Here is a 26,120-nt window from a genome sequence, read left to right on the forward strand (position 1 = left end):
ATTTAACCAGTCGTCACTGGTAATTTCCAATAAGGTTTGATGTAGAGACATGCAGATATGTCATATATGTGTGTGTTACATAAGACACATCTACATATAGATTATGCTTTTCCATTTCTAGGCGGGGATGGGCAAGGTATTCCCCTGGACCTTATCTATATTGTCGCAAGGCTTGCGTTCTACCCTGAGCTGTATCCCCGGGCTTAAATCATTCTCCTTTGATTGTGAAACAGAAATGACAGATGGAGGAGGGGAGTGGCGGGGAGGGTGTGCCAGAAGGGGAAGAGAAGCGGGTGGAGAGGGGGGGCTAAAAAAAAGAAACTAAAAATCGCTGCAGTAAGCAAGACGCCAGGCTTCCGGAATGCGGAAAGGTTTTTCTGTTGGTTAGAGCAGGCAGCTGTGGCGCCTGCTGCGAATACATAAACTGGATCTGAGTATCTCGGGGAGACTAGACTGGACCTTCAAAGGCGATAGGTTCTGAAAGGGTCTAAGCTCCTTTGCTCGACTCCTCAGAGCTTCCGCTTTTTGCACATCTCCCCCACCCCCGCCGCAATCAACACAGACACCACAGCGACAGGTGCTGGGAATCAGCTGGCAGAGGAGCCAGGACGCAGCCTCGAACAACCGCCTGGGAGACCCAACTTGTTCGCTGAACCTCAGTGGTAAATTGCCTGAAAGTTTGACTTTGGAAGATGGAGAGAGAGGCCTGGGGTGGGTAGGAAGAAATTCAGGTTCCAGGAGCTGGGAAGGAGCTGGACCTAGGAACACACTAAGTGGATATGTATGGGGTTCCAAGAGCTCGAGAAATTGCTATTTTAATTTGATGCAGAAAGCTTATTGTTAAGCAAGTAGACTTAAGATCACACCACTGGGGGCTGGGCGGTAACGGACATGGCACCAAGGCCAAGGACCCAACTGGCTTAAGCCGGTTTGAGACCCTGGATCCCCACCTGTAGGGGGTGCTGCTTCATAAGTGGTGAAGCAAGTCTACAGGTGTCTTTCTCTCCCCCATCCTTCCCTTCTCTCTTGATTTCTCTCTGCCCTATCCAACAACAAAAGCAATAACAACAACAATAACAACAAATTGGAAAACAAATGGTCACAGGAGCAGTGGATTCATAGAGCCTCAGTGATAACCCTGGAGGCCAAAAACAAAAAAAATCACACCACTGATAAATGACAAAGCTGGGGTTTCAACCTAGGACATTTTTATTGCTCAACTCTGCTATTTCTATCATACTGGCTAATTTATTTTTGATCTTTGAATCCTTCAGAACTGATTTTCGTGGAAGAAGCCTGCAGATGGTGCTAGTTCATTTGGCAGAAGCTTTGGGAACTGGAAATGTTTAAAATTTGAGGAAGTTCCCCCAATAGAATCAGGGGAACTGGAAATGTTTAAAATTTTGAGGAAGTTCTCCCAGTAGAATCAGGTGCTTGAAAACAAAACAAAACAAACAAAAACTCAGGGGCCAGGCAGTGGTGCACCTGGTTAAGTGTACACATTACCACATTTGAAGAACACCAGAGGAAAGTCCACAGGTGCTATGATGTCTCTTCTTCTCTGTCTGTCCCTCTGACTCTATCTGAAAGCAAAAAGAATACATTGGTTTGGAAGTACTGGTATTGCATATGTGTCAGGATTTGGTACTTCAAAAAATTAAAATGAGAGAATGTCACTGATTATAATTTTCCCTGAGACCTTAGAGGAGAGAAACTTAGAGCTCCCTGAGCACTTCTGCCTGCAAAATAATTAAATATGTAGGGTTGCTATTTTGAAAGGATTTAAGACCTATCACCTTACATTGTTTTGACACTAAAGTGTTTGGGAAGCTGGGAGGTAGCTCCCCCTGTAGAGTGTCTACCTTACCAGGCATGAGAACCTGTTCTGTGCTTCATTTTGTGTGTGTGTGTGTGTGTGTGTGTGTGTGTGTGTGTGTTAGGGAGAGAGACACACACTTCTGTCAAAAAACAATCAATTAAATTAATACTTTTTATTCATTTAAAATCAATTAAACTGGGAGTCGGGCAGTAGTGCAGTGGGTTAAGTGCACATGGCACAAAGCTCAAGGACTGGCGTAAGTATCCTGGTTCAAGCCCCGGTTCCCCACCTGCAGGGTAGTTGCTTCACAGATGGTGAAGCAGGTCTGCAGGTCTCTATCTTTCTCTTCCTCTCTCTGTCTTCCCCTCCTCTCTCCATTTCTCTCTGTTCTATCCAGCAATGATGACATCATCAACAACAACAACAATAAAAAAACAAGGTCAACAAAAGGGAAAATAGATCGCTTTCTCTCCTCTCCTCTCCTCTCCTCTCCCGGATCAACTAGGAATACCAAAGGAGACCACCCCAGACTGAAACAAGACAGGACTAGAATGACCACAGGAACCCAGTAAATCTCTGGTGAGTACAAATACGTGTGGCTGGTGACAGAGAGGAGAGAGGGGCCTAAGGAGAGATTAAGTGACTGCTAACAGTTCAGCAGTTTTATCAGTTGAGACACCACCTCCAGTCTGCTCCACCAACAAGGGGACAGCTTTAGGGAGGAGAGGAATCCCCAGAGACTCACCAAGTGCAACTCTGAGTCTCATTGCTACTACCCTCAGAATCTGGAGCATCGACAGGGAGGGACACCAGGGGACAGAGATCTAACTGGGAAACTCAGAAGAAGACCTATACCTCGGTGGCATAGCTGAGGGGCTGTGAAAGTCTCTTTGCATAACCACTGGTTTATCTCTGCCACACCCTGCTTTATCTCTTGGTCAGGAGTCAGTGATTAAGCTAAGAAGCCTATTGATAGTTTAAAAGCCCTCAGGCTCCCATAGCCTACAGGGAAGAAAAAAAAAGAGGCTTTTAAACCACTGAGCTCCAACTCAGGGATTGAAACAACTGTTAACTTCTACCACTGTGAACCCTTTAATTAACTTACTTAGACACAAGTCAATCCAGGCAATAGTGATCAATAATTTGAAAAGTACTGATAAAGGGAACTCATAACATAATATATAAAATGGTTAAAACAACAAGAAAAAATATTGGAGACTCGAACCAGGACAAGAGTCCAGCTAAAAGTCCTCGAGAGGGTGAAGCACAAAATAACGAGTTCAACATCCAAACATTAGCTAAGGAAATAATAACAGGAGTGAGTAAAGAATTTGAAAAAATTGTAATCAGAAATGCAGGAACAACAAATGAGAATATGGAAGAAAATACTAATTATCTCATGGTCATTAGAGAGCTGAAAGCTGAAATCGCTGAGCTAAGAATGCAACTAGCTGAACAAGCTAAAACAGTATCAGAGCAGGGCAACAAAATAGATGAACTCCAGAAAGCAGTAGAGGGCAGAGAGAATAGAATCTATGAGGCTGAAGACAGAATTGGCAAGATTGAGCATGAATTAGAGACAACTAAAAAAGAAGTAAGAGATCTCAAAAAGAGATTAAGAGATGCTGAAAACAACAACAGAGTCCTATGGGATGACTTCAAAAGAAACAATATACGCATTATTGGCATACCAGAGGAAGAAAGAGAAGGAGAGGAAGAAAGCATTCTTCAGGCCATAATAGCTGAAAACTTCTCTAGTCTAGACAACATCAAAGACATAAAGATTCAAGAAGCCCAGAGGGTCCCAAACAGAATTAACCCAGACCTAAAGACACCAAGACATATCATATTAGAATGGAAAGGAATAAGGATAAAGAAAGGATCCTCAAGGCTGCAAGAGAAAAACAAAGAGTCACCTACAAAGGAAAACCCATAAGATTAGCAGCAGACTTCTCCATACAAACACTACAGGCCAGAAGAGAATGGCAAGATATCTATCGAGTGCTCAATGAGAAAGGCTTTCAGCCAAGAATACTATATCCTGCTAGACTGTCATTCAGACTAGTTGGAGGCATCAAAACCTTCTCAGACAAGCAACAGTTGAAGGAAGCAACCATCACCAAGCCTGCCCTGAAAGAAGTTCTGAAAGGTCTCCTATAAACAACCAGACCACCACAAATAGGATATATATCAAAACACTCTAAAACGCTACAAGAATGGCGTTAAAATATCTTCAGTCTTTGATATCAATAAATGTCAATGGCCTGAATTCACCTATTAAAAGACACAGAGTAGGAAGATGGATCACAAAACACAACCCAACAATATGTTGTCTACAGGAAACTCACCTAACTCAACAAGACAAACACAGACTTAAAGTGAAAGGATGGAGAACTATCATACAAGCCAATGGCCCACAAAAAAGGGCAGGAACAGCTATTCTCATATCTGACATGATAGACTTTAAAATAGATAAGATTAAAAAAGATAGGACTGGACACTACTTAATGCTCAGAGGATCAGTCAATCAAGAGGATTTAACAATTATTAATATCTATGCACCCAATGAGAAGCCATCTAAATACATCAAACTTCTACTGAAAGAGCTATAGCAGTACAGTAACAGTAACACAATCATAAGTAGGGGACTTCAACACCCCACTATCTCAACTTGACAGATCATCCAGGAAGAAAATCAGTAAAGACATAAGGGAGCTAAATGAAGAGATAGATAAACTAGAACTATTGGACATTTTCAGAGTCATTCATCCCAAGAAACTGGAATACACATTTTACTCAAATCCACATGGATCATTCTCAAGGATAGACCATATGTTAGGCCACAAAGACAGCATCAGCCAATTCAAGAGCACTGAAATCATCCCAAGCATCTTCTCAGACCACAGTGGAATTAAACTAACATTTAACAATCAACAAAAGATTAGTAACAGTCCCAAAATGTGGAAGCTCAACAGTACACTTCTTAACAACTTCTGGGTCAAAGAGGAAATCAAGGAAGAAATCAAAATGTTTCGAGAGTTCAATGAAAATGAAGACACAAGCTATCAAAATATTTGGGACACAGCTAAAGCAGTCCTAAGAGGGAAGTTCATAGCTATACAAGCACACATTAGGAAACAAGAAGAGGCACAAATAAACAGCCTGATTGCACATCTTAAAGACCTAGAAGAAGAACAACAAAGGAACCCTAAAGCAACCAGAAGGACAGAAATCACTAAAGTTAGGGCAGAAATCAATAACATTGAGAATAGGAAAACCATACAAAGATCAATGAAAGTAAATGTTGGTTCTTGGAAAGAGTAAACAAAATCGACAAACCTTTAGCCAGACTCACAAAACAAAAAAGGGAGAAGACCCAAATAAATCGGATAGTAAATGAAAGAGGAGATATCACAACAGACACTGCAGAAATTCAACATATCATGCGAGGCTTCTATGAACAACTATATGCCACCAAGCTAGAGAACCTGGAAGAAATGGACGATTTCCTAGATACCTACCAACTTCCAAAACTAAGTAAAGAGGAAGTGGACAACATGAACAGGCCCATCACAGCTAATGAAATTGAAACAGTTATCAAAAATCTTCCCCAAAATAAAAGTCCTGGACCAGATGGTTTTACAAATGAATTCTGCACAACCTTCAAATAAGAACTAATACCTCTACTTTTAAAAGTCTTCCAGAAGATTGAAGACACTGGAATACTCCCTGCAAGCTTCTATGAAGCCAACATCACCCTGATACCAAAAGCAGACAGGGACACAACCAAAAAAGAAAACTACAGACCAATATCTCTGATGAACATAGATGCGAAAATATTGAACAAAATTCTAGCCAACCAGATACTGCAGTATATCAAAAAGATTGTTCATCATGACCAAGTGGGGTTTATCCCAGGCATGCAAGGTTGGTTTAATATACGTAAATCAATCAATGTGATCCACCACATCAACAAAAGCAAGACCAAAAACCACATGGTCATATCAATAGATGCAGAGAAAGCCTTTGACAAAATCCAACATCCCTTTATGATGAAAACACTACAAAAAATGGGACTAGATGGAAAATTCCTGAAGATAGTGGAGTCTATAAATAGCAAACCTACAGCCAACATCATACTCAATGGTGAAAAACTGGAAGCATTTCCCCTCAGATCAGGTACTAGACAGGGCTGCCCACTATCACCATTACTATTCAACATAGTGTTGGAAGTTCTTGCCATAGCAATCAGGCAGGAGCAAGGAATTAAAGGTATACAGATTGGAAGAGAAGAAGTCAAACTCTCCTTATTTGCAGATGCCATGATAGTATACATGGAAAAACCTAAGGAATCCAGCAAGAAGCTTTTGGAAGTCATCAGGCAATACAGTAAGGTGTCAGGCTACAAAATTAACATTCAAAAGTCAGTGGCATTCCTCTATGCAAACACTAAGTTAGAAGAAATTGAAATCTAGAAATCAATTCATTTTACTATAGCAACAATAAAATATCTAGGAGTAAATCTAACCAAGGAAGTGAAAGACTTGTATACTGAAAATTATGAGTCACTACTCAAAGAAATTGAAAAAGACACAAAGAAGTGGAAAGATATTCCATGTTCATGGGTTGGAAGAATTAACATCATCAAAATGAATATACTACCCAGAGCCATCTACAAACTTAATGCTATCCCCATCAAGATCCCAAGCACATTTTTTAGGAGAGTAGAACAAATGCTACAATTGTTTATCTGGAACCAGAAAAGACCTAGAATTGCCAAAACAATCTTGAGAAAAAAAGAACAGAACCGGAGGCATCACACTCCCAGATATCAAACTGTATTATAGGGCCGCTGTCATCAAAACTGCTTGGTACTGGAACAAGAATAGACACACTGACCAGTGGAATAGAATTGAAAGCCCAGAAGTGAGCCCCCACACCTACGGACATCTAATCTTTGACAAAGGGGCTCAGACTATTACATGGGGAAAGCAGAGTCTCTTCAACAAATGGTGTTGGAAACAATGGGTTGAAACATGCAGAAGAATGAAACTGAACCACTATATTTCACCAAATACAAAAGTAAATTCCAAGTGGATCAAGGACTTGAATGTTAGACTACAAACTATCAGATACTTAGAAGAAAATATTGGCAGAACTCTTTTCTGCATAAATTTTAAAAACATCTTCAATGAAACAAATCCAATTACAAAGAAGACTAAGGCAAGCATAAACCTATGGGACTACATCAAATTAAAAAGCTTCTTCACAGCAAAAGAAACCACTACCCAAACCAAGAGACCCCTCACAGAATGGGAGAAGATCTTTACATGCCATACATCAGACAAGAGTTTAATAACCAACATATATAAAGAGCTTGCCAAACTCAACAACAAGACAACAAATAACCCCATCCAAAAATGGGGGGAGGACATGGACAGAATATTCACCACAGAAGAGATCCAAAAGGCCGAGAAACACATGAAAAAATGCTCCAAGTCTCTGATTGTCAGAGAAATGCAAATCAAGACAACAATGAGATATCACTTCACTCCTGTGAGAATGTCATACATCAGAAAAGGTAACAGCAGCAAATGCTGGAGAGAGTGTGGGGTCAAAGGAACCCTCCTGCACTGCTGGTGGGAATGTCAATTGGTCCAACCTCTGTGGAGAACAGTCTGGAGATCTCTCAGCAGGCTAGAAATGGACCTACCCTGTGATCCTGCAATTCCTCTCCTGGGGAAATACCCTAAGGAACCCAACACACCCATCCAAAAAGATCTGTGTACACATATGTTCTTGGCAGCACAATTTGTAATAGCCAAAACCTGGAAGCAACCCAGGTGTCCAACAACAGATGAGTGGCTGAGCAAGTTGTGGTATATATACACAATGGAATACTACTCAGCTGTAAAAAATGGTGACTTCACCGTTTTCAGCCGATCTTGGATGGACCTTGAAAAAATCATGTTGAGTGAAATAAGTCAGAAACATAAGGATGAATATGGGATGATCTCGCTCTCAGGCCGAAGTTGAAAAACAAGATCAGAAAAGAAACACAAGTAGAACCTGAAATGGAATTGGCGTATTGCACCAAAGTAAAAGACTCTGGGGTGGGTGGGTGGGGAGAATACACGTCCAAGAAGGATTCAGAGGACCTAGTAGGGGTTGTATTGTTATATGGGAAACTGGGGAATGTTATGCATGCACAAACTATTGTACTTACTGTTGAATGTAAAACATTAATTTCCCAATAAAAAAAATCAGAAAAGAAAAAAAGAAAAAGAAAGATAGACACCTGCAGACCTGCTTCACCGCCTGTGAAGCGACCCCCCCCTGCAGGTGGGGAGCAGGGGGGTGTCGAACTGGTATCTTTACTCTGGTCCTTGTGCTTCGCACCATGTGCACTTAACCCGCTGCTTTACCACATGACCCCCTTGGAGTGATTTTTTTTAACAAAAGGTTTTATTTATGGGAGTGGGTGGTGGTGCACCTGGATGAGTGCACATGTCACAATGCTCAAGGACCTATGTTTAACCCCCCAGCCCCCACCTGCAGAGGGGAAGCTTCTTGAGTGGTGAAGCAGTGCTACAGGTGCCTATGTCTCTCCTTCTCTCTCTCCCCTTTCCTCTCAGTTTCTCTATCCAATAAATAATTAAATATAAAAACGTTTAAAAAGATTGTATTTATTTATTGGTGAGAAATACAGGAGGAGAGAGAAAAAGAACCAGACATCACTCTGGTACATGTGCTGCTAGGGAATGAACTCGGGACGTCATGCTTGAGAGTTCAGTGACTTATCTATTGCAGCACCTCCTGGACCACAAGTGCTTTGTTCTTTAGTCATGGTAAAACAAATGTTTTAGGGACCAGTGGTGGTATACCTGGTTGAGCACACAAGGACCCAGGATCAAGCTCCCAATCTCCACCTTCAGGGGAAAGCTTTGCAAGTGGTGAAGTAGTGTTGTAGGTGTCTCTCTGTCTCTCTCCCTCTCTATCTCCCCCTTCCCTCTCCATTTCAGGCTGTATCTATCCAAGAAATAAATAAAAGATTAAAAAAATAATAATAAGTGTTTTAATCATTTCAGCTGTCAAGATCAACATGATGGCAACTCAAAACTCCTTGATGGTGGAGTCATCTTACCCAGACTTGGTTATCAATGTGGGAAAAGTAACTCTTGGTGAGAGAAACAGGAATAAATTAAAGAAATCTCAAAAAACCCAAGAGAAGGTGAAACTTCTACAGGCTGTCTGTGCTTTATTAAATTCAGGAGGAGGAGTGATCCTGATAAAAATGGCAAATGAGGATGAGCAACCTGTGGAAATGGGACTGGATTTAGAAGAGGCTTTGAGAGGGCTCATTCAGTCTTCAGATTTTCAGTCTTTCTTTGAGATGAGGCAACAAGGCAGGTGGTTTTACATTTTCGTTAAATCTTGGAGCAGTGACTATTTTCCTGAAGACAGACCTTTCAGGCCTCGCATTTGCAGCCTGAGTTCATCATTATACCGCCGCTCTGCTACTTCTGCTTTCCCCATGGATTCACAAGAGGCATTCAGTTTCCTGAAGACCAAGAAGCAGAGTGCTGAATGTAGTCTGGTTAATGAAGGAGCACCACTTAGTAAGATTCCCAGAACTGTATATGTGAGTTCTGAATCACATTTTCCTAGCCAAGCTTTCCAAAGAGACAAGTTTGAACGTGGTGAAATCATGCCTTTTCCTGAGTCCCAGTTTGCAGAGTTTAAGCAGTTCGCTACTGAATGCATCAATAAATATTTAAAAAGCATAATTCCAGAGTACATATCTGCATTTGCAAATAATAGAGGAGGATATCTTTTTATTGGAGTAGATGACAAGAGTAAGAAAGTCCTGGGATGTCCTAAAGAAAATGTTGAGTTTAACTCTTTGGAAAACACAGTCAAAGGAGCAGTTTCCAAGTTGCCTATTATCCATTTTTGCTCTTCTCGGCCATCAGTGCGTTATGAGATGAAGAAAGCAGATGTGTTTCAGAAAGGAGAGTTGTATGGTTATCTCTTGATGATCAAAGTGGAATCATTCTGCTGTGCAGTTTTCTCAGAAGCTCCTAATTCATGGATGGTCAAGGACAAGGAAGTTTGTAGCTTGACAACCAAGGAATGGGTAGAGATGATGATGATGGACATAAATGCAGGTAAGAGAGAGAAAATTCTGCCTTGTTCTTTTCTCTTCCTGTACATCTCCATGCCTTCCTTTGTTCTCTGTAATTTTGAATTCATAGACACACTAGCATTTGCTTTCTCTATATCTTCATGATTTGTGTAATGGATTTTATTGAGTGAGAAAAAGCCTGTTGAGGTATTTTGTGAATTTCCCATAAAAGTAAAAGAAAATAATAAAAATTAGTTTCTTATTATAATATTTTTTATTTTTTTAAATTTTTTAAAATTTATTTATTTATTCCCTTTTGTTGCCCTGTTGCTTTATTGTTGTAATTATTATTATTATTATTTTAAATTTTATTTTATTTAAGAAAGGATTAATTAACAAAACCATAGGGTAGGAGGGGTACAACTCCACACAATTCCCACCGCCCAATCTCCATATCCCACCCCCTCCCCCGATAGCTTTCCCATTCTCTATCCCTCTGGGAGCATGGACCCAGGGTCATTGAGGGTTGCAGAAGGTAGAAGGTCTGGCTTCTGTAATTGCTTCCTCGCTGAACATGGGCGTTGACTGGTCGGTCCATACTCCCAGTCTGCCTCTCTCTTTCCCTAGTAGGATGGGTCTCTGGGGAAGCTGAGCTCCAGGACACATTGGTGGTGTCTTCAATCCAGGGAAGTCTGGCCGGCATCCTGATGACACCTGGAACCTGGTGACTAAAAAGAGAGTTAACATACAAAGCCAAACAAATTGTTGAGCAATCATGGACCCAAAGCTTGGAAAAGTGGAGAGGAAGTATTAGGGAGGTACTCACTGCAAACTCTAGTATACTTCTGCTTTCTTACTTTGGTGCCATACTCCAAACTCAGTCAATTTCTGCTTTGCGTTTCTACTTCTTTTTTTTTTTTTTTACATGCATAACATTCCCCAGATTCCCATTTAGCAATACAACCCCCACTATTTCATTCATCATTTTTCATGGACCTGTATTCTCCCCACCCACCCACCCACCCCAGAGTCTTTTACTTTGGTGTAATACTCCAATTCCATTTCAGGTTCGACTTGTGTTTTCTTTTCTAATCTTGTTTTTCAACTTCGGCCTGAGAGTGAGATCATCCCGTATTCATCCTTCTGTTTCTGACTTATTTCACTCAACATGATTTTTTCAAGGTCCATCCAAGATCGGCTGAAAACGGTGAAGTCACCATTTTTTACAGCTGAGTAGTATTCCATTGTGTATATATACCACAACTTGCTCAGCCACTCATCTGTTGTTGGACACCTGGGTTGCTTCCAGGTTTTGGCTATTACAAATTGTGCTGCCAAGAACATATGTGTACACAGATCTTTTTGGATGGATGTGTTGGGTTCCTTAGGATATATCCCCAGGAGGGGAATTGCAGGGTCATAGGGTAGGTCCATTTCTAGCCTTCTGAGAGTTCTCCAGACTGTTCTCCACAGAGGTTGGACCAATTGACATTCCCACCAGCAGTGCAGGAGGGTTCCTTTGACCCCACACCCTCTCCAGCATTTGCTGCTGTTACCTTTTCTGATGTGTGACATTCTCACAGGAGTGAAGTGATATCTCATTGTTGTCTTGATTTGCATTTCTCTGACAATCAGAGACTTGGAGCATTTTTTCATGTGTTTCTCGGCCTTTTGGATCTCTTCTGTGGTGAATATTCTGTCCAATTCCTCCCCCCATTTTTGGATGGGGTTATTTGTTGTCTTGTTGTTGAGTCTGGTAAGCTCTTTATATATGTTGGTTATTAAACTCTTATCTGATGTATGGCATGTAAAGATCTTCTCCCATTCTGTGAGGGGTCTCTTGATTTGGGTAGTGGTTTCTTTTGCTGTGAAGAAGCTTTTTAATTTGATGTAGTCCCATAGGTTTGTACTTGCCTTGGTTTTCCTTGTAATTGGATTCGTTTCATTGAAAATGTCTTTAAAATTTATGCGGAAAAAAGTTCTTCCAATATTTTCCTCTAAGTATCTGATAGTTTCTGGTCTAACATCCAAGTCCTTGATCCACTTGGAATTTACTTTTGTATTTGGTGAAATACAGTGATTCAGCTTCATTCTTCTGCATGTTTCAACCCATTGTTTCCAACACCATTTGTTGAAGAGACTCTGCTTTCCCCATGTAATAGTCTGGGCCCCTTTGTCAAAGATTAGATGTCCATAGGTGTGGGGCCTCATTTCTGGGCTCTCAATTCTATTCCACTGGTCAGTGTGTCTGTTCATGTTCCAGTACCAAGCAGTTTTGATGACAATGGCCCTATAATATAGTTTGAGATCTGGCAGTGTGATGCCTCCGGTTCTGTTCTTTTTTCTCAAGATTGTTTTGGCAATTCTAGGTCTTTTCTGGTTCCAGATAAACATTTGTAGCATTTGTTCTATTCTCCTAAAAAATGTGCTTGGGATCTTGATGGGGATAGCATTAAATTTGTAGATGGCTCTGGGTAATATATTCATTTTGATGATGTTAATTCTTCCAACCCATGAGCATGGAATATCTTTCCACTTTTTTGTGTCTTTTTCAATTTCTTTGAGTAGTGACTCATAATTTTCAGTATACAAGTCTTTCACTTCTTTGGTTAGGTTTATTCCTAGATATTTTATTGTTTTTGTTGCTATAGAAAAAGGAACTGATTTCTGGATTTCAATTTCTTCTAACTTAGTGTTTGCATAGAGGAATGCCACTGACTTTTGAATGTTAATTTTATAGCCTGACACATTACTGTATTGCCTGATGATTTCTAAAAGCTTCTTGCTAGATTCCTTAGGTTTTTCCATGTATACTATCATGTCATCTGCAAATAAGGAGAGTTTGACTTCTTCTCTTCCAATCTGTATTCCTTTAATTCCTTGCTCCTGCCTGATTGCTATGGCAAGAACTTCCAACACTATGTTGAATAGTAATGGTGATAGTGGGCAGCCCTGTCTAGTACCTGATCTGAGGGGAAATGCTTCCAGTTTTTCACCATTGAGTATGATGTTGGCTGTAGGTTTGCTATATATAGACTCCACTATCTTCAGGAATTTTCCATCTATTCCTATTTTTTGTAGTGTTTTGATCATAAAGGGATGTTGTATTTTGTCAAAGGCTTTCTCTGCATCTATTGATATGACCATGTGGTTTTTGGTCTTGCTTTTGTTGATGTGGTGGATCACATTGATTGATTTACGTATATTAAACCAACCTTGCATGCCTGGAATAAACCCCACTTGGTCATGATGAACAATCTTTTTCATATACTGCTGTATCCGGTTGGCTAGAATTTTGTTCAATATTTTCGCATCTATGTTCATCAGAGATATTGGTCTGTAGTTTTCTTTTTTGGTTGTGTCCCTGTCTGCTTTTGGTATCAGGGTGATGTTGGCTTCATAGAAGCTGGCAGGGAGTATTCCAGTGTCTTCAATCTTCTGGAAGACTTTTAAAAGTAGAGGTATTAGTTCTTATTTGAAAGTGTTGTAGAATTCATTTGTAAAACCATCTGGTCCAGGACTTTTATTTTGGGGAAGATTTTTGATAACTGTTTCAATTTCATTAGCTGTGATGGGCCTGTTCATGTTATCCACTTCCTCTTTACTTAGTTTTGGAAGTTGGTAGGTATCTAGGAAATCATTCATTTCTTCCAGGTTCTCTAGCTTGGTGGCATATAGTTGTTCATAGAAGCCTCGCATGATATGTTGAATTTCTGCAGTGTCTGTTGTGATATCTCCTCTTTCATTTACTATCCGATTTATTTGGGTCTTCTCCCTTTTTTGTTTTGTGAGTCTGGCTAAAGGTTTGTCGATTTTGTTTACTCTTTCGAAGAACCAACATTTACTTTCATTGATCTTTTGTATGGTTTTCCTATTCTCAATGTTATTTATTTCTGCCCTAACTTTAGTGATTTCTGTCCTTCTGGTTGCTTTAGGATTCCTTTGTTGTTCTTCTTCTAGGTCTTTAAGATGTGCAATCAGGCTGTTTATTTGTGCCTCTTCTTGTTTCCTAATGTGTGCTTGTATAGCTATGAACTTCCCTCTTAGGACTGCTTTAGCTGTGTCCCAAATATTTTGATAGCTTGTGTCTTCATTTTCATTGAACTCTCGAAACATTTTGATTTCTTCCTTGATTTCCTCTTTGACCCAGAGGTTGTTAAGAAGTGTACTGTTGAGCTTCCACATTTTGGGACTATTACTAATCTTTTGTTGATTGTTAAGTGTTAGTTTAATTCCACTGTGGTCTGAGAAGATGCTTGGGATGATTTCAGTGCTCTTGAATAGGCTGATGCTGTCTTTGTGGCCTAACATATGGTCTATCCTTGAGAATGATCCATGTGGATTTGAGTAAAATGTGTATTCCAGTTTCTTGGGATGAATGACTCTGAAAATGTCCAATAGTTCTAGTTTATCTATCTCTTCATTTAGCTCCCTTATGTCTTTACTGATTTTCTTCCTGGATGATCTGTCAAGTTGAGATAGTGGGGTGTTGAAGTCCCCTACTATGATTGTGTTACTGTTAATATATTGCTGTAGCTCTTTCAGTAGAAGTTTGATGTATTTAGATGGCTTCTCATTGGGTGCATAGATATTAATAATTGTTAAGTCCTCTTGATTGACTGATCCTCTGAGCATTAAGTAGTGTCCATTCCTATCTTTTTTAATCTTATCTATTTTAAAGTCTATCATGTCAGATATGAGAATAGCTGTTCCTGCCCTTTTTTGTGGGCCATTGGCTTGTATGATAGTTTTCCATCCTTTTCACTTTAAGTCTGTGTTTGTTCCTGTAGACAACATATTGTTGGGTTGTGTTTTGTGATCCATCTTCCTACTCTGTGTCTTTTAATAGGTGAATTCAGGCCATTGACATTTATTGATATCAAAGACTGAAGATATTTTAACGCCATTCTTGTAGAGTTTTAGAGTGTTTTGATATATATCCTATTTGTGGTGGTCTGGTTGTTTATAGGAGACCTTTCAGAACTTCTTTCAGGGCAGGCTTGGTGATGGTTGCTTCCTTCAACTGTTGCTTGTCTGAGAAGGTTTTGATGCCTCCAACTAGTCTGAATGACAGTCTAGCAGGATATAGTATTCTTGGCTGAAAGCCTTTCTCATTGAGCACTCGATAGATATCTTGCCATTCTCTTCTGGCCTGTAGTGTTTGTATGGAGAAGTCTGCTGCTAATCTTATGGGTTTTCCTTTGTAGGTGACTCTTTGTTTTTCTCTTGCAGCCTTGAGGATCCTTTCTTTATCCTTATTCCTTTCCATTCTAATATGACATGTCTTGGTGTCTTTAGGTCTGGGTTAATTCTGTTTGGGACCCTCTGGGCTTCTTGAATCTTTATGTCTTTGGTGTTGTCTAGACTAGAGAAATTTTCAGCTATTATGGCCTGGAGAACGCTTTCTTCCTCCCCTTCTCTTTCTTCCTCTGGTAAGCCAATAATGCGTATATTGTTTCTTTTGAAGTCATCCCATAGGACTCTGTTGTTGTTTTCAGCATCTCTTAATCTCTTTTTGAGATCTCTTACTTCTTCTTTAGTTGTCTCTAATTCATCCTCAATCTTGCTAATTCTGTCTTCAGCCTCATTGATTCTATTCTCTCTGCCCTCTACTGCTTTCTGGAGTTCATCTATTTTGTTGCCCTGCTCTGATACTGTTTTAGCTTGTTCAGCTAGTTGCCTTCTTAGCTCAGCAATTTCAGCTTTCAGCTCTCTAATAACCATGAGATTATTAGAATTTTCTTCCATATTCTCATTTGTTGTTCCTGCATTTCTGATTACAATTTTTTCAAATTCTTTACTCACTCCTGTTATTATTTCCTTAGCTAATGTTTGGATGTTGAACTCGTTGTTTTGTGCTTCGCCCTCTGGAGGACTTTTAGCTGGACTCTTGTCCTGGTTCGAGTCTCCATTATTTTTTCTTGTTGTTTTAACCATTTTATATAAGTTAACAGTTTTTTCAATCCCTGAGTTGGAGTTCAGTGGTGTAAAAGCCTTTTTTTTTTTTCCCCTGTAGGCTATGGTAGCCTGAGGGCTTTTAAACTATCAATAGGCTTCTTGGCTTAATCAATGACTCCTGACCAAGAGATAAAGCAGGGTGTGGCAGAGATAATCCAGTGGTTATGCAAAGAGACTTTCACAGCCCTTCAGCTATGCCACCGAGGTATAGGTCTTCTCCTGAGTTTCCTGGTTAGATCTCTGTGCCCTGGTGTCCCTCCCTGTTGCTGCTCCAGATTCTGAGGGTAGTAGCAATGGAGACTCAGAGTTGTACTTGGTGAGTCTCTGGGGAGTCCTTTCCTCCCTTCAGCTGTCCCCTTGTTGGTGGAGCAGACTGGAGGTGGTGTCTCCACTGACAAACTGTCGAACTGTTAGCAGTCACTTAATCTCTCCTTAGGCCCCTCTCTCCTCTCTGTCACCAGCCACGCGTGTTTGTACTCACGGGTGATTTACTGGGTTTCTGTGGTCATTCTAGTCCTGTCTTGTTTCGGTCCGGGTGGTCTCCTTTGGTATTCCTAGTTGATCCAGGAGAGGAGAAGAGAGGAGAGAAATCGATCTGCTGCTCGTAGGTCCGCCTCCCTGTTGTAATTATTATTATTGTCGTTGTTGTTGGATAGGATGGAGAGAAATGGAGAGAGGAGGGGAAGACAGAGAGGAGGAGAGAAAGATAGACACCTGCAGACCTGCTTCACCTCTTGTGAGGCGACTCCCCTACAAGTGGGGAGCCAGGGGCTCAAACCGGGATCCTTACGCCGGTCCTTGCACTTTGTGCCACATGCGCTTAACCTGCTGTTCTCCCGCCCGACTCCCTGTTTTTTAAAGAATTTTTATTTATAAAAAGGAAACACTGATGAAAACCATAGGATAAGAGGGGTACAACTCCACATAATTCCCACCACCAGAACTCCGTATCCCGTCCCCTCCCTTGATAGCTTTCCTATTCTTTAGGCTTTTGAGAGAGTCAACATATCAAAGACTCAGCCTATGTATTAAAAAGACTCAGTCTGTGCTTTAAAAAGTTTGAGACATACAATCAATTTTTTCCCTCTCAGATTCATTAAATAGTGATTTATATGACTACAAATTAATAGGACTGTAATAAACACCATTCCCACCACCAAAAGACTGTGTCCCATCCCACCCCCTCCAACCCATCCATGCCCTGGGAAGCAGAATATCTACCCTCACTCTCACCCCAGGGTTTTTGCTTTGGTGCCCTACTCCATATTTTAGTTATATTCTAAAGAGCCCATGACTATTAAGTTTTTTTTCTCCCTGAGCCTGACATCTGATATGCAGGTGAATCTAAGTTATTGTCTGGGGAGATGATGTCATGGCTGGAAAAAGGGCCAGAAAGCTGGATCAGGGAAGAGAGTAGCTTCCAAATATGGGAAAGGGTATAAATATTGTTGACTGTAAACCCCATTGATTTGATGTGATCTGGGGCCCATATTCAGCTTAGGAGCCTATGTGACCTCTGCATCCCTGTAGATCCGAGCTCACATTCTGTGATCATAAGTAGGAACATTCCAAGCTGCCCCAATTTCAGGACCCATCTTCCTCAGGTGGAACATAAAGCATGTTGTCCAGCCTCCCTTCAGAGGATGGAACATTCTCTACCGTTATTGAGTCATGTTGAGGGCAAGGTCCTATGGGGGCCCACAAAGGGGTCTATTGTGTTGTTCCTGATAGAGATGACCAGTACCAATGGAGAGAGGAATCTATTCGAGATTTAGGTCCATCATGTAATTATCTTTATTTATTTATTGGGTAGAGACAGTGAGAAATTCAGAGGGAAGGAGGAAACAGAGAGAGAGCAAGACAGACACCCACAGCACTGTTTCACCACTTGAAAAGCTTTCTCCATGCAGGTGGGGACTGGGGACTCAAACCCAGGTCCTTGTGCTCAACCAGGTATACCACTACCTGGCCTCAAAACTAGTTCCTTAGGTGACTGAAGTCTTACTTTTGAACCAGAAATCTCAGGCATGCAAGTGTGGTGCCCTACTAATTGAGCCAGTTCCCTAGCCAACTTAAATCTTTTTTAAAAAATATTAATTTTATTTATTACTTTTTGTTGCCCTTGTTATTTTATTGTTGTAGTTATTATTGTTGGTGGTGCTATCGTTGTTGGATAGGACAGAGAGACATGGAGAGAGGAGGGGAAGACAGAGAGTGGGAGAGAAAGATAGACACCTGCAGACCTACTTCACTGCCTGTGAAGCGACTCCCCTGCAGGTGGGGAGCTAGGGGCTGGAACTGGGATCCTTATGCCTGTCCTTGAGCTTTGCGCCATGTGCGCTTAGCCAGCTGCGCTACCGCCCGACTCCTCCAACTTAAATCTTTTTTTTTTAAATCCTCTCTTAGTGTGGGCAGAAAGATAACTCGCCTAGTAGCATGTGTGTCTTGTCATGTGCATGGCTTAGCCTGGAGTCCTGGCACCACATGGGAGTGCCATACATTGAGGGAAGCCCTAGTGCTATGGTCTCTTTCCCTCTCTCTGGTTCTTCTCCTTTCTCTGTAACTGTATCTGAATTAAAAGAAAAAAAAATCATCGAACTGGAACTTGCTAAAAAGTGTTAATTATCTCCTACTTACTTGGGTAGCAATTTTGGGAGATAAGAGCCAGTGTTGGAGGCTTGCTTTGACTATGATTGGTGAAGGTGGATGTTTACATAATGATACAAATTTTTAAAACGTGTTCTGAGACCCATTACTACTCAAACATAGAAATGGGACCATTGTATTGAACAGAGAAATCTTTCAATATTCCAAAGAAGGGTTCTTTGTAAGGAAGGTGACATAAAAGTCAAGATAAAATGAAGTATCTGGGGGAATCGGGTGGTACACAGCGGGTTAAGCACACGTGGCGCAAAGGGCAAGTTAGGATCCCGGTTTGAGTCCCCAGCTCCCCACCTGCAGGGGAGTTGCTTCACAGGCGATGAAGAAGGTCTACAGGCGTCTCTCTGTCTCTCTTCCTCTCTATCTCCCCCTTCTCTCTCAATTTCTTTCTGTCTCTATCCAATAACAAATAAAAAAAATTTTTTTAAATGAAGTATCTGTCTTCTTGTCATGAATCTAACCATATTCAATGAAACACAGATTCCATTTGTATGGACTATTACAGAGCTGAGGGATGACGATATATAGGGTAAAATGAACTTTCTTCCTTTCAGATTTGGCCAAAGCTTTTGAATCTCAGCTGAGTATATCTCACAGCCCACCAAGCTGCAGACCAGTATACTCTAAGAAAGGACTGGAACATAAAGAGGCTCTCCAGCAACATCTATTTCCAGGTACGAAGTTTCAACTTTTATTTTAGGAAAATGAGAGATAAGTTAATGTATTTGGTTAAAAACAAATTTGTAGTTCAAGTCCTGGAACATGATGGCTGAGGAGAACCTAGTGGGGGTTGTATTGTTATGTGGAAATGTTACGCACATATAAACTACTGCATTTTACTGTTGACGGTAAACTATTAATCCCCCCAACAAAGAAATTTTAAAAATATATAGAAGACTTCTATAATTAGTTATATAAAGTGACAGCACCACAAGTCTTTGGAGATAAGTGTTAGGGACCCTTACAAATTATCCAGCTTAGTAGCTGCCAACTGACTGATTATCAGAAAGACTATAGGCAGTACTGTGGGCCCTTAGCCATGATAGTCTCTTGCATTCCTCTATCTCCTGGCTCTGCATTTTTAAGAAGTGGGGGGTGGGGGTTAGTATATTCATTTTGATGATATTAATTCTTCCAACCCATGAAAATGGAATATATTTCTGCTTTTTTGTGTCTTTTTCTTTTTTTCCTCCAGGGTTATTGCTGGGCTCGGTGCCTGCACCATGAATCCACCGCTCCTGGAGGCCATTTTTCCTCCTTTTTGTTGCCCTAGTTGTTGCAGCCTCGTTGCGGTTATTATTGCCATTGTTGATGTTGCTTTGTTGTTGGATAGGACAGAGAGAAATGGAGAGAGGAGGGGAAGACAGAGAGAGAAGGGAGAGAAAGATAGACACCTGCAGAGCTGCTTCACTGCCCGTGAAGCGACTCCCCTGCAGGTGGGGAGCCGGGGGCTCGAACCAGGATCCTTAAGCCGGTCCCTGCGCTTTGCGCCACGTGCGTTTAACCCACTGCGCCACCACCCGACTCCCTGTGTCTTTTTCTATTTCCTTGAATAATGACTCATGATTTTCAGTATACAAGTCTTTGACTTCTTTTTAAAATTTTTTATTTATTTATTGTTGGATACAGACAGATTTAAATTAAGAAGGGAGGGAAAGATAGAAAAGGACAGAGATAGGGAGATGCCTGCAATCTTGCTTCACCACTTATATAGCTTTCCCTCTGCAGGTGGGGACCAGTGACTTGAACCTAGGTCCTTGTGCACTGTAATGTGTGCATTTAACCAGGTGTGCCACCACCTGGCCCCTGGATTTCTTCTTCTAACTTAGTGTTTGCATAGAGGAATGCCACTGACTTTTGTATGTTAATTTTGTAGCCTGACACCTTACTATATGGCCTGATAATTTCCCAGAGCTTCCTGCTGGATTCTTTAGATTTTTCTACGAATACTATCATGGCATCTGCAAATAAGGAGAGTTTGACTTCTTCTCTTCCAATCTGTAACCCTTTAATTCCTTGCTCCTGCCTGATTGCTATGACAGGAACTTCTAACACTATGTTGAATAGTAATGGTGATAGTGGGCAGCCCTGTCTAGTACTTGATCTGAGGGAGAATACTTCCAGTTTTGCACCACTGAGCATGATGTTGACTGTAGGTTAGCTATATGTGGAATCCACTATCTTAAGGAATATTCCACTTATTCACATTTTTGTAGCATTTTGGTTATGAAGGGGTGTTGTATTTTGTCAAAGGCTTTCTCTGCATCTATGATATTGAAAAGTGTGTGCGTTGAGGAGAGGTAATATCAAGAGGTTTTAGCCTTCAGTTTTTTTGTGTGTTTAAGGACTCCTATTGCTATAGTTCATATCTGTTTCCAAATGACCCACGTTTGCCTGAAAGACAGTTCCTGGGTGTATTTGCTCATATAAACAATTAAAATGGCATGTTTAACTTCATACACTGAGTATATTAGACATGCAGATTCTTTTTTTGTTTTGTTCTAGTTTTACCAGAGAACTGCTTAGCTCTGGCTTATAGTGTTACTGGGGACTGAGTCTGGGACTTCAGAGCCTCAGGCATGAAAGTCCTTTGCATAGCCATCATGCTATCTCCCCTGCCCTAAACATGAAATCTGATAGTGGAATATGATATACAGATGTCATATATGTTTAAATATTTATCAGGGGCCAAGTAACTACTGTAAGGACCTAACTTACATCACTTTTTTTTTCCCAATCGGGCTCTGTCCTAGCACAACAAATCCACCACTGATCATATATATATATATATATATATATATATATATATATATATATATGATATATATATGACAGAGCCAAAGAGAAATAGGATGAGAGGGAGAGAGAGAGAGAAAAAGATACCAGCAGCTGGCTTCACCACCCGTGAAGCTTCCTCCTGCAGGTGTGGACAGAGGCCTCAAACCTGAATTCTCATGCAGAGTAACTTGTATGCTTTATTGGTTGCACCACTGCCTGGCCCCATATCACTTTTCAAGTATTTTTATTTACCTGAGCTCATTGTAGAGCTTACGAGAGAATTTTATTTATTTATTTATTATTGGGTAGAGACAGAGAGAAATTGAGAGGGGGGATAGAGAGTGAGAGAAACAGAGAGACACCTGCAGCTCTGCTTCACCATTTGTGAAGTTTCCCCCTGCAGGTGGGGACCAGGGACTTGAACCTGAGTCCTTCTGCACTCTAATGTGAGCGCTTAACCAGCTGTGCCACCACCTGGCCCTGAGAGAGTTATTATTATTATTTTTTGCCTTCAGGGTTATTGTTGGGGCTTGGTGCCTGCACCACGAATCCACTGCTCCTGGAGGTCACTTTTTCCCCTTTTGTTGCCCTTGTTGTTGTATCATTGTTGTGGTTATTATTGTTGTTGTTGTTGTTGTTATTGTTGGATAGGACAAAGAGAAACTGAGAGAGGAGGGGAAGACAGAGAGGGGGAGAGAAAGATACCTACAGACCTGCTTTACCATCCATGAAGTGACCCCCTGCAGGTGGGGAGCCAGGGGCTCGAACCAGGATCCTTATGCCAGTCCTTGTGCTTTGTGCCATGTGCGCTTAACCCACTACACTATCGCTTGACCCCCAAAAGTTTTATATATATATATATATAATTCTTATTTATAAAAAGGAAACACTGACAAAAACCATAGGATAAGAGAGTACAGAATTCCCACCATCAAAACTCCATATCCCATCCCCTCCCCTGATAGATTTCCTATTCTTTATCCCTCTGGGAGCATGGACCCAGGGTTATTATGGGGTGCAGAAGGTGGAAGGTCTGGCTTCTGTAATTGCTTCCTGGCTGAACATGGGCATTGACTGGTCGATCCATACTCCCAGCCTGCCCTGAGTTTTTAAATAAGAATATTAGATACAGGAATAACTAAATACATGGTTTTCATTTCCTCAGGATCAGCAAAATCCATTTTAGTGGACATTCTTCTTTTTCAAGAGAGTCAGAGAGGAAGACTTTATTCATGTCACCTGATTTGTAGGGTCTGCAATACAGAGATGTGAAGTAGAAGGAACTTCCCAGAAGTTCTACATGTGGAGGGAGGGGAGATTTTCTTCCTTTCTTTTAGACCAGAGCTAAGCTAAGCTCAACTCTGGCTTATGTTATTGCTAGAGATTGAACCTGGGACCATGGCTCTTCAGGCATGAGAGTTTTTTGTATGTCATTTACCTATCCCTTTATTCCACCTTTTAAATGTTATGTGTGATTTGTACAAAAAAATTTAAATTATCTCCTTTATTTTTAATTTCTAGTGCAACCAGGACATCTGCAACATGTCCCCAACCCCCTCTGGAAAGAGCTGTGCTCACAACATGAAGGACTGAAAGAATTAGTAAACCAGCAAGTGAAGGATTTCTGTGAGGGAATTCTGATCCTCTCCAGAAGCTGGGCTATGGACCTGAACTTGCCAGAGGAACAGGAAGTCATCTGTGACGCTCTGCTGATAGCAAAGGACAGCCCTCCAGTTCTCTACACCATTCTTGGGAACCAGCGTGTAGATGGGCAGCTCTACTGCACTCGCACCGCCTTTGCTTTGAAGCAAAAGCCGGTGAACACCGGGGGCTACACTGGAAAGCTGTGTGTCCTGACCAGGGTCCTCCACCTGAGTCCTCAGGACAATGCAGGGACCTTGGTGGGTTCAGGCTGTCCCCTTGGTTACCCGGAGGCCTATAATCTTCTAAACACCCAGCAAATGGAAACCCTGCTTCAGTCCCTTGTGATTGTCTTGCTTGGCTTCAGGTCTTTCCTGAGTGACCAGCTTGGCTGTGAGGTTCTAAATCTGCTCACAGAGCAACAATATGAGATCTTCTCAAAAAACCTCCACAAGAACAGAAAATTGTTTATCCATGGCTTACCTGGCTCGGGGAAGACTGTGCTGGCTATGAAGATCATGGAGAAGATCAAGAATGTGTTTCACTGTGAGAAAGAGAACATTCTTTACATTTGTGAAAACACCTCTGAGAAATTTTATCAGGTAAGCAGCTGAATCTTGTTAGTTTTACCAGAACATTGCTCAGCTCTAGCTTATGATGGTGCAGGGGATTGAACCTCGGACCTTGGAGCCTCAGGCATTAGAGTCTGTTGCATAACTTTTATGCTATTTCCTCCACCCAGCAGTTGAATCTTGTCATTAAAAGAGTTTCTTTTTGAATTCACCCTTCACACCTCTCAACCCAAATAATCTTATTCTTTGAGAGTTAAGTGATAATATGATCTATGATTACAGTTTCTTTTCAAGGGAGCATGATAGAATAATTTTCTTCCTGCATTTACCTGTAGAAAACCTGAGTGTGTCGTTTTAATTTTTACAGTAACAAACAGATCTGCAATGCAATGACCCGGAAATCCTTCATGAAACATAAATTTCATAGATTTGAAAATATTCAACATGTAGTCATCGATGAAGCCCAGAATTTCCGCACTGAAAATGGGGACTGGTATGCAAAGGCAAAAGCTATTTCTAGAAAAGAAAGTGATTGCCCAGGAATTTTCTGGATCTTTCTGGACTACTTTCAGACTAGCCATACAAATGACAGTGGCCTCCCCCCTCTCTCAGCTCAGAGTTCAATAGAAATGCTCACCAGAGTGGTCCGAAATGCAGATCAAATAGCCAACTACATCCAAGAATTAGTGAATACAATCAGGGAAAATCCTCCACCAAACATACCCCATAGATCCCTGGAGATGATCCATGATGCTAAGTGGACTCAGGGTGTTTTTGGTGTCTTCAAGACTCAGACATTTATTAACAAAGATGCCATGCTGATTCAGGTAGCAACACAATGCCAGCTTCTTTTCAGGAATGGTTATTCTCCCAAGGATATTGCTATACTTTTCAGTAAAGCATGTGAAATAGAAGAATATAATGATACGTTTCAAGAAGTAATGAGGAAAAGAATGTTTCAGCTTGATGAAGAATCTAATCTGTTCAAGACTGTGGATGCATCGCATGTTGCTGACAACTACATTGTGTTGGACAGTGTCCGTAGATTTTCAGGCCTGGAAAGAAACATCGTGTTTGGGATCAATCCAACAGCTGCTGAGACAGCTGTTTCCGACAATCTTTTGCTCTGTCTGGCTTCCAGAGCAAAGAAGCAGCTGTATATATACTGGAACTTAAATAATTGGTAAGAAGATCTCAGTCTAACAGGACCTGGTAAGGATAAATGCCTCCTTTACCCCTGAAGTTTCACAAAGAGAATTCAGTGTGATAGTGTCATATATTAGAAAGTACAGAAACCACAGTGTTATCAAGGATGTGGGGAAGGAGGAATACTTGACATTGTTGGCAAGAATATAAATTGGTTCATGCCCTGTGAGGAAAAGTTTGGTTTTCACCTTTCATTGATTTTTTAATCTTTGTATTTTTCATTTCATTTTCTTATCTTAGTGCATGAGTAAAAACTCTTAGTATAAAATTGAATGCATATGATAATACCAACGATCATTGTTTCATTCTTTTTTTTTTTTAATATTTATTCCCTTTTGTTGCCCTTTTTTTGTTTCCCTCCTGGGGCTCAGTGCCTGCACTACGAATCCACTGCCCCTTGCCCCTAGAGGCCATTTCCCCCCATTTAAAAAATTGTTTAAAAAATTTTATTTATTAAATCAAATGACCCCATCCAAAAATGGGCAGAGGAAATGAACAAAACATTCACCTCAGAGGAGATCCAAAAGGCTAACAAACATATGAAAAACTGCTCTAGGTCACTGATTGTCAGAGAAATGCAAATTAAGACAACACTAAGATACCACCTCACTCCTGTAAGAATGGCATACATCAAAAAGGACAGCAGCAACAAATGCTGGAGAGGATGTGGGGACAGAGGAACCCTTTTACATTGCTAGTGGCAATGTAAATTGGTACAGCTTCTGTGGAGAGCAGTCTGGAAAACTCTCAGAAGGATAGACATGGACCTTCCATATGATCCAGTAATTCCTCTCCTGGGGTTATACCCCAAGGACTCCATAACACCCAACCAAAAAGAGGTGTGTACTCCTATGTTCATAGCAGCACAATTCATAATAGCTAAAACCTGGAAGCAACCCAGGTGCCCAACAACAGATGAGTGGCTGAGAAAGCTGTGGTATATATACACAATGGAATGCTATGCAGCTATCAAAAACAATGAACCCACCTTCTCTGACCCATCTTGGACAGAGCTAGAAGGAATTATGTTAAGTGAACTAAGTCAGAAAGATAAAGATGAGTATGGGATGATCCCACTCATCAACAGAAGCTGACTAAGAAGATCTGAAAGGGAAACTAAAAGCAGGACCTGATCAAATTGTAAGTAGGGCACCAAAGTAAAAACCCTGTGGTGAGGGGAAGACATGCAGCTTCCTGGGCCAGTGGGGGGTGGGAGTGGGCAGGAGGGATGGGTCACAGTCCTTTGGTGGTGGGAATGGTGTTTATGTATACTCCTAGCAAAATGTAGACATATAAATCAGTAGTTAATTAATATGAGAGGGGGGGAAATCAATTGTATGTCTCAAAGTTTCTCAAAAGA

General features: G+C 41.0%; 1 protein-coding gene across 1 annotated transcript; it reads left to right on the forward strand.

Moving 5' to 3' along the window:
• The first annotated feature begins 459 nt into the window (after positions 1-459).
• Positions 460-25,243, forward strand: LOC103108114 (schlafen family member 13-like). Its single transcript, XM_007516982.3, is given in 6 exon segments — positions 460-662; positions 8,908-9,987; positions 19,118-19,237; positions 22,863-23,562; positions 23,564-23,584; positions 23,922-25,243. Coding segments are annotated over 5 exon segments (2,727 nt in total). The 5' UTR covers positions 460-662; positions 8,908-8,921; the 3' UTR covers positions 24,742-25,243.
• The last annotated feature ends 877 nt before the right edge of the window (positions 25,244-26,120 follow it).

This window comes from Erinaceus europaeus, chromosome 12 (genome assembly GCF_950295315.1).
Source record: "Erinaceus europaeus chromosome 12, mEriEur2.1, whole genome shotgun sequence".
Taxonomy (NCBI): domain Eukaryota; kingdom Metazoa; phylum Chordata; class Mammalia; order Eulipotyphla; family Erinaceidae; genus Erinaceus; species Erinaceus europaeus.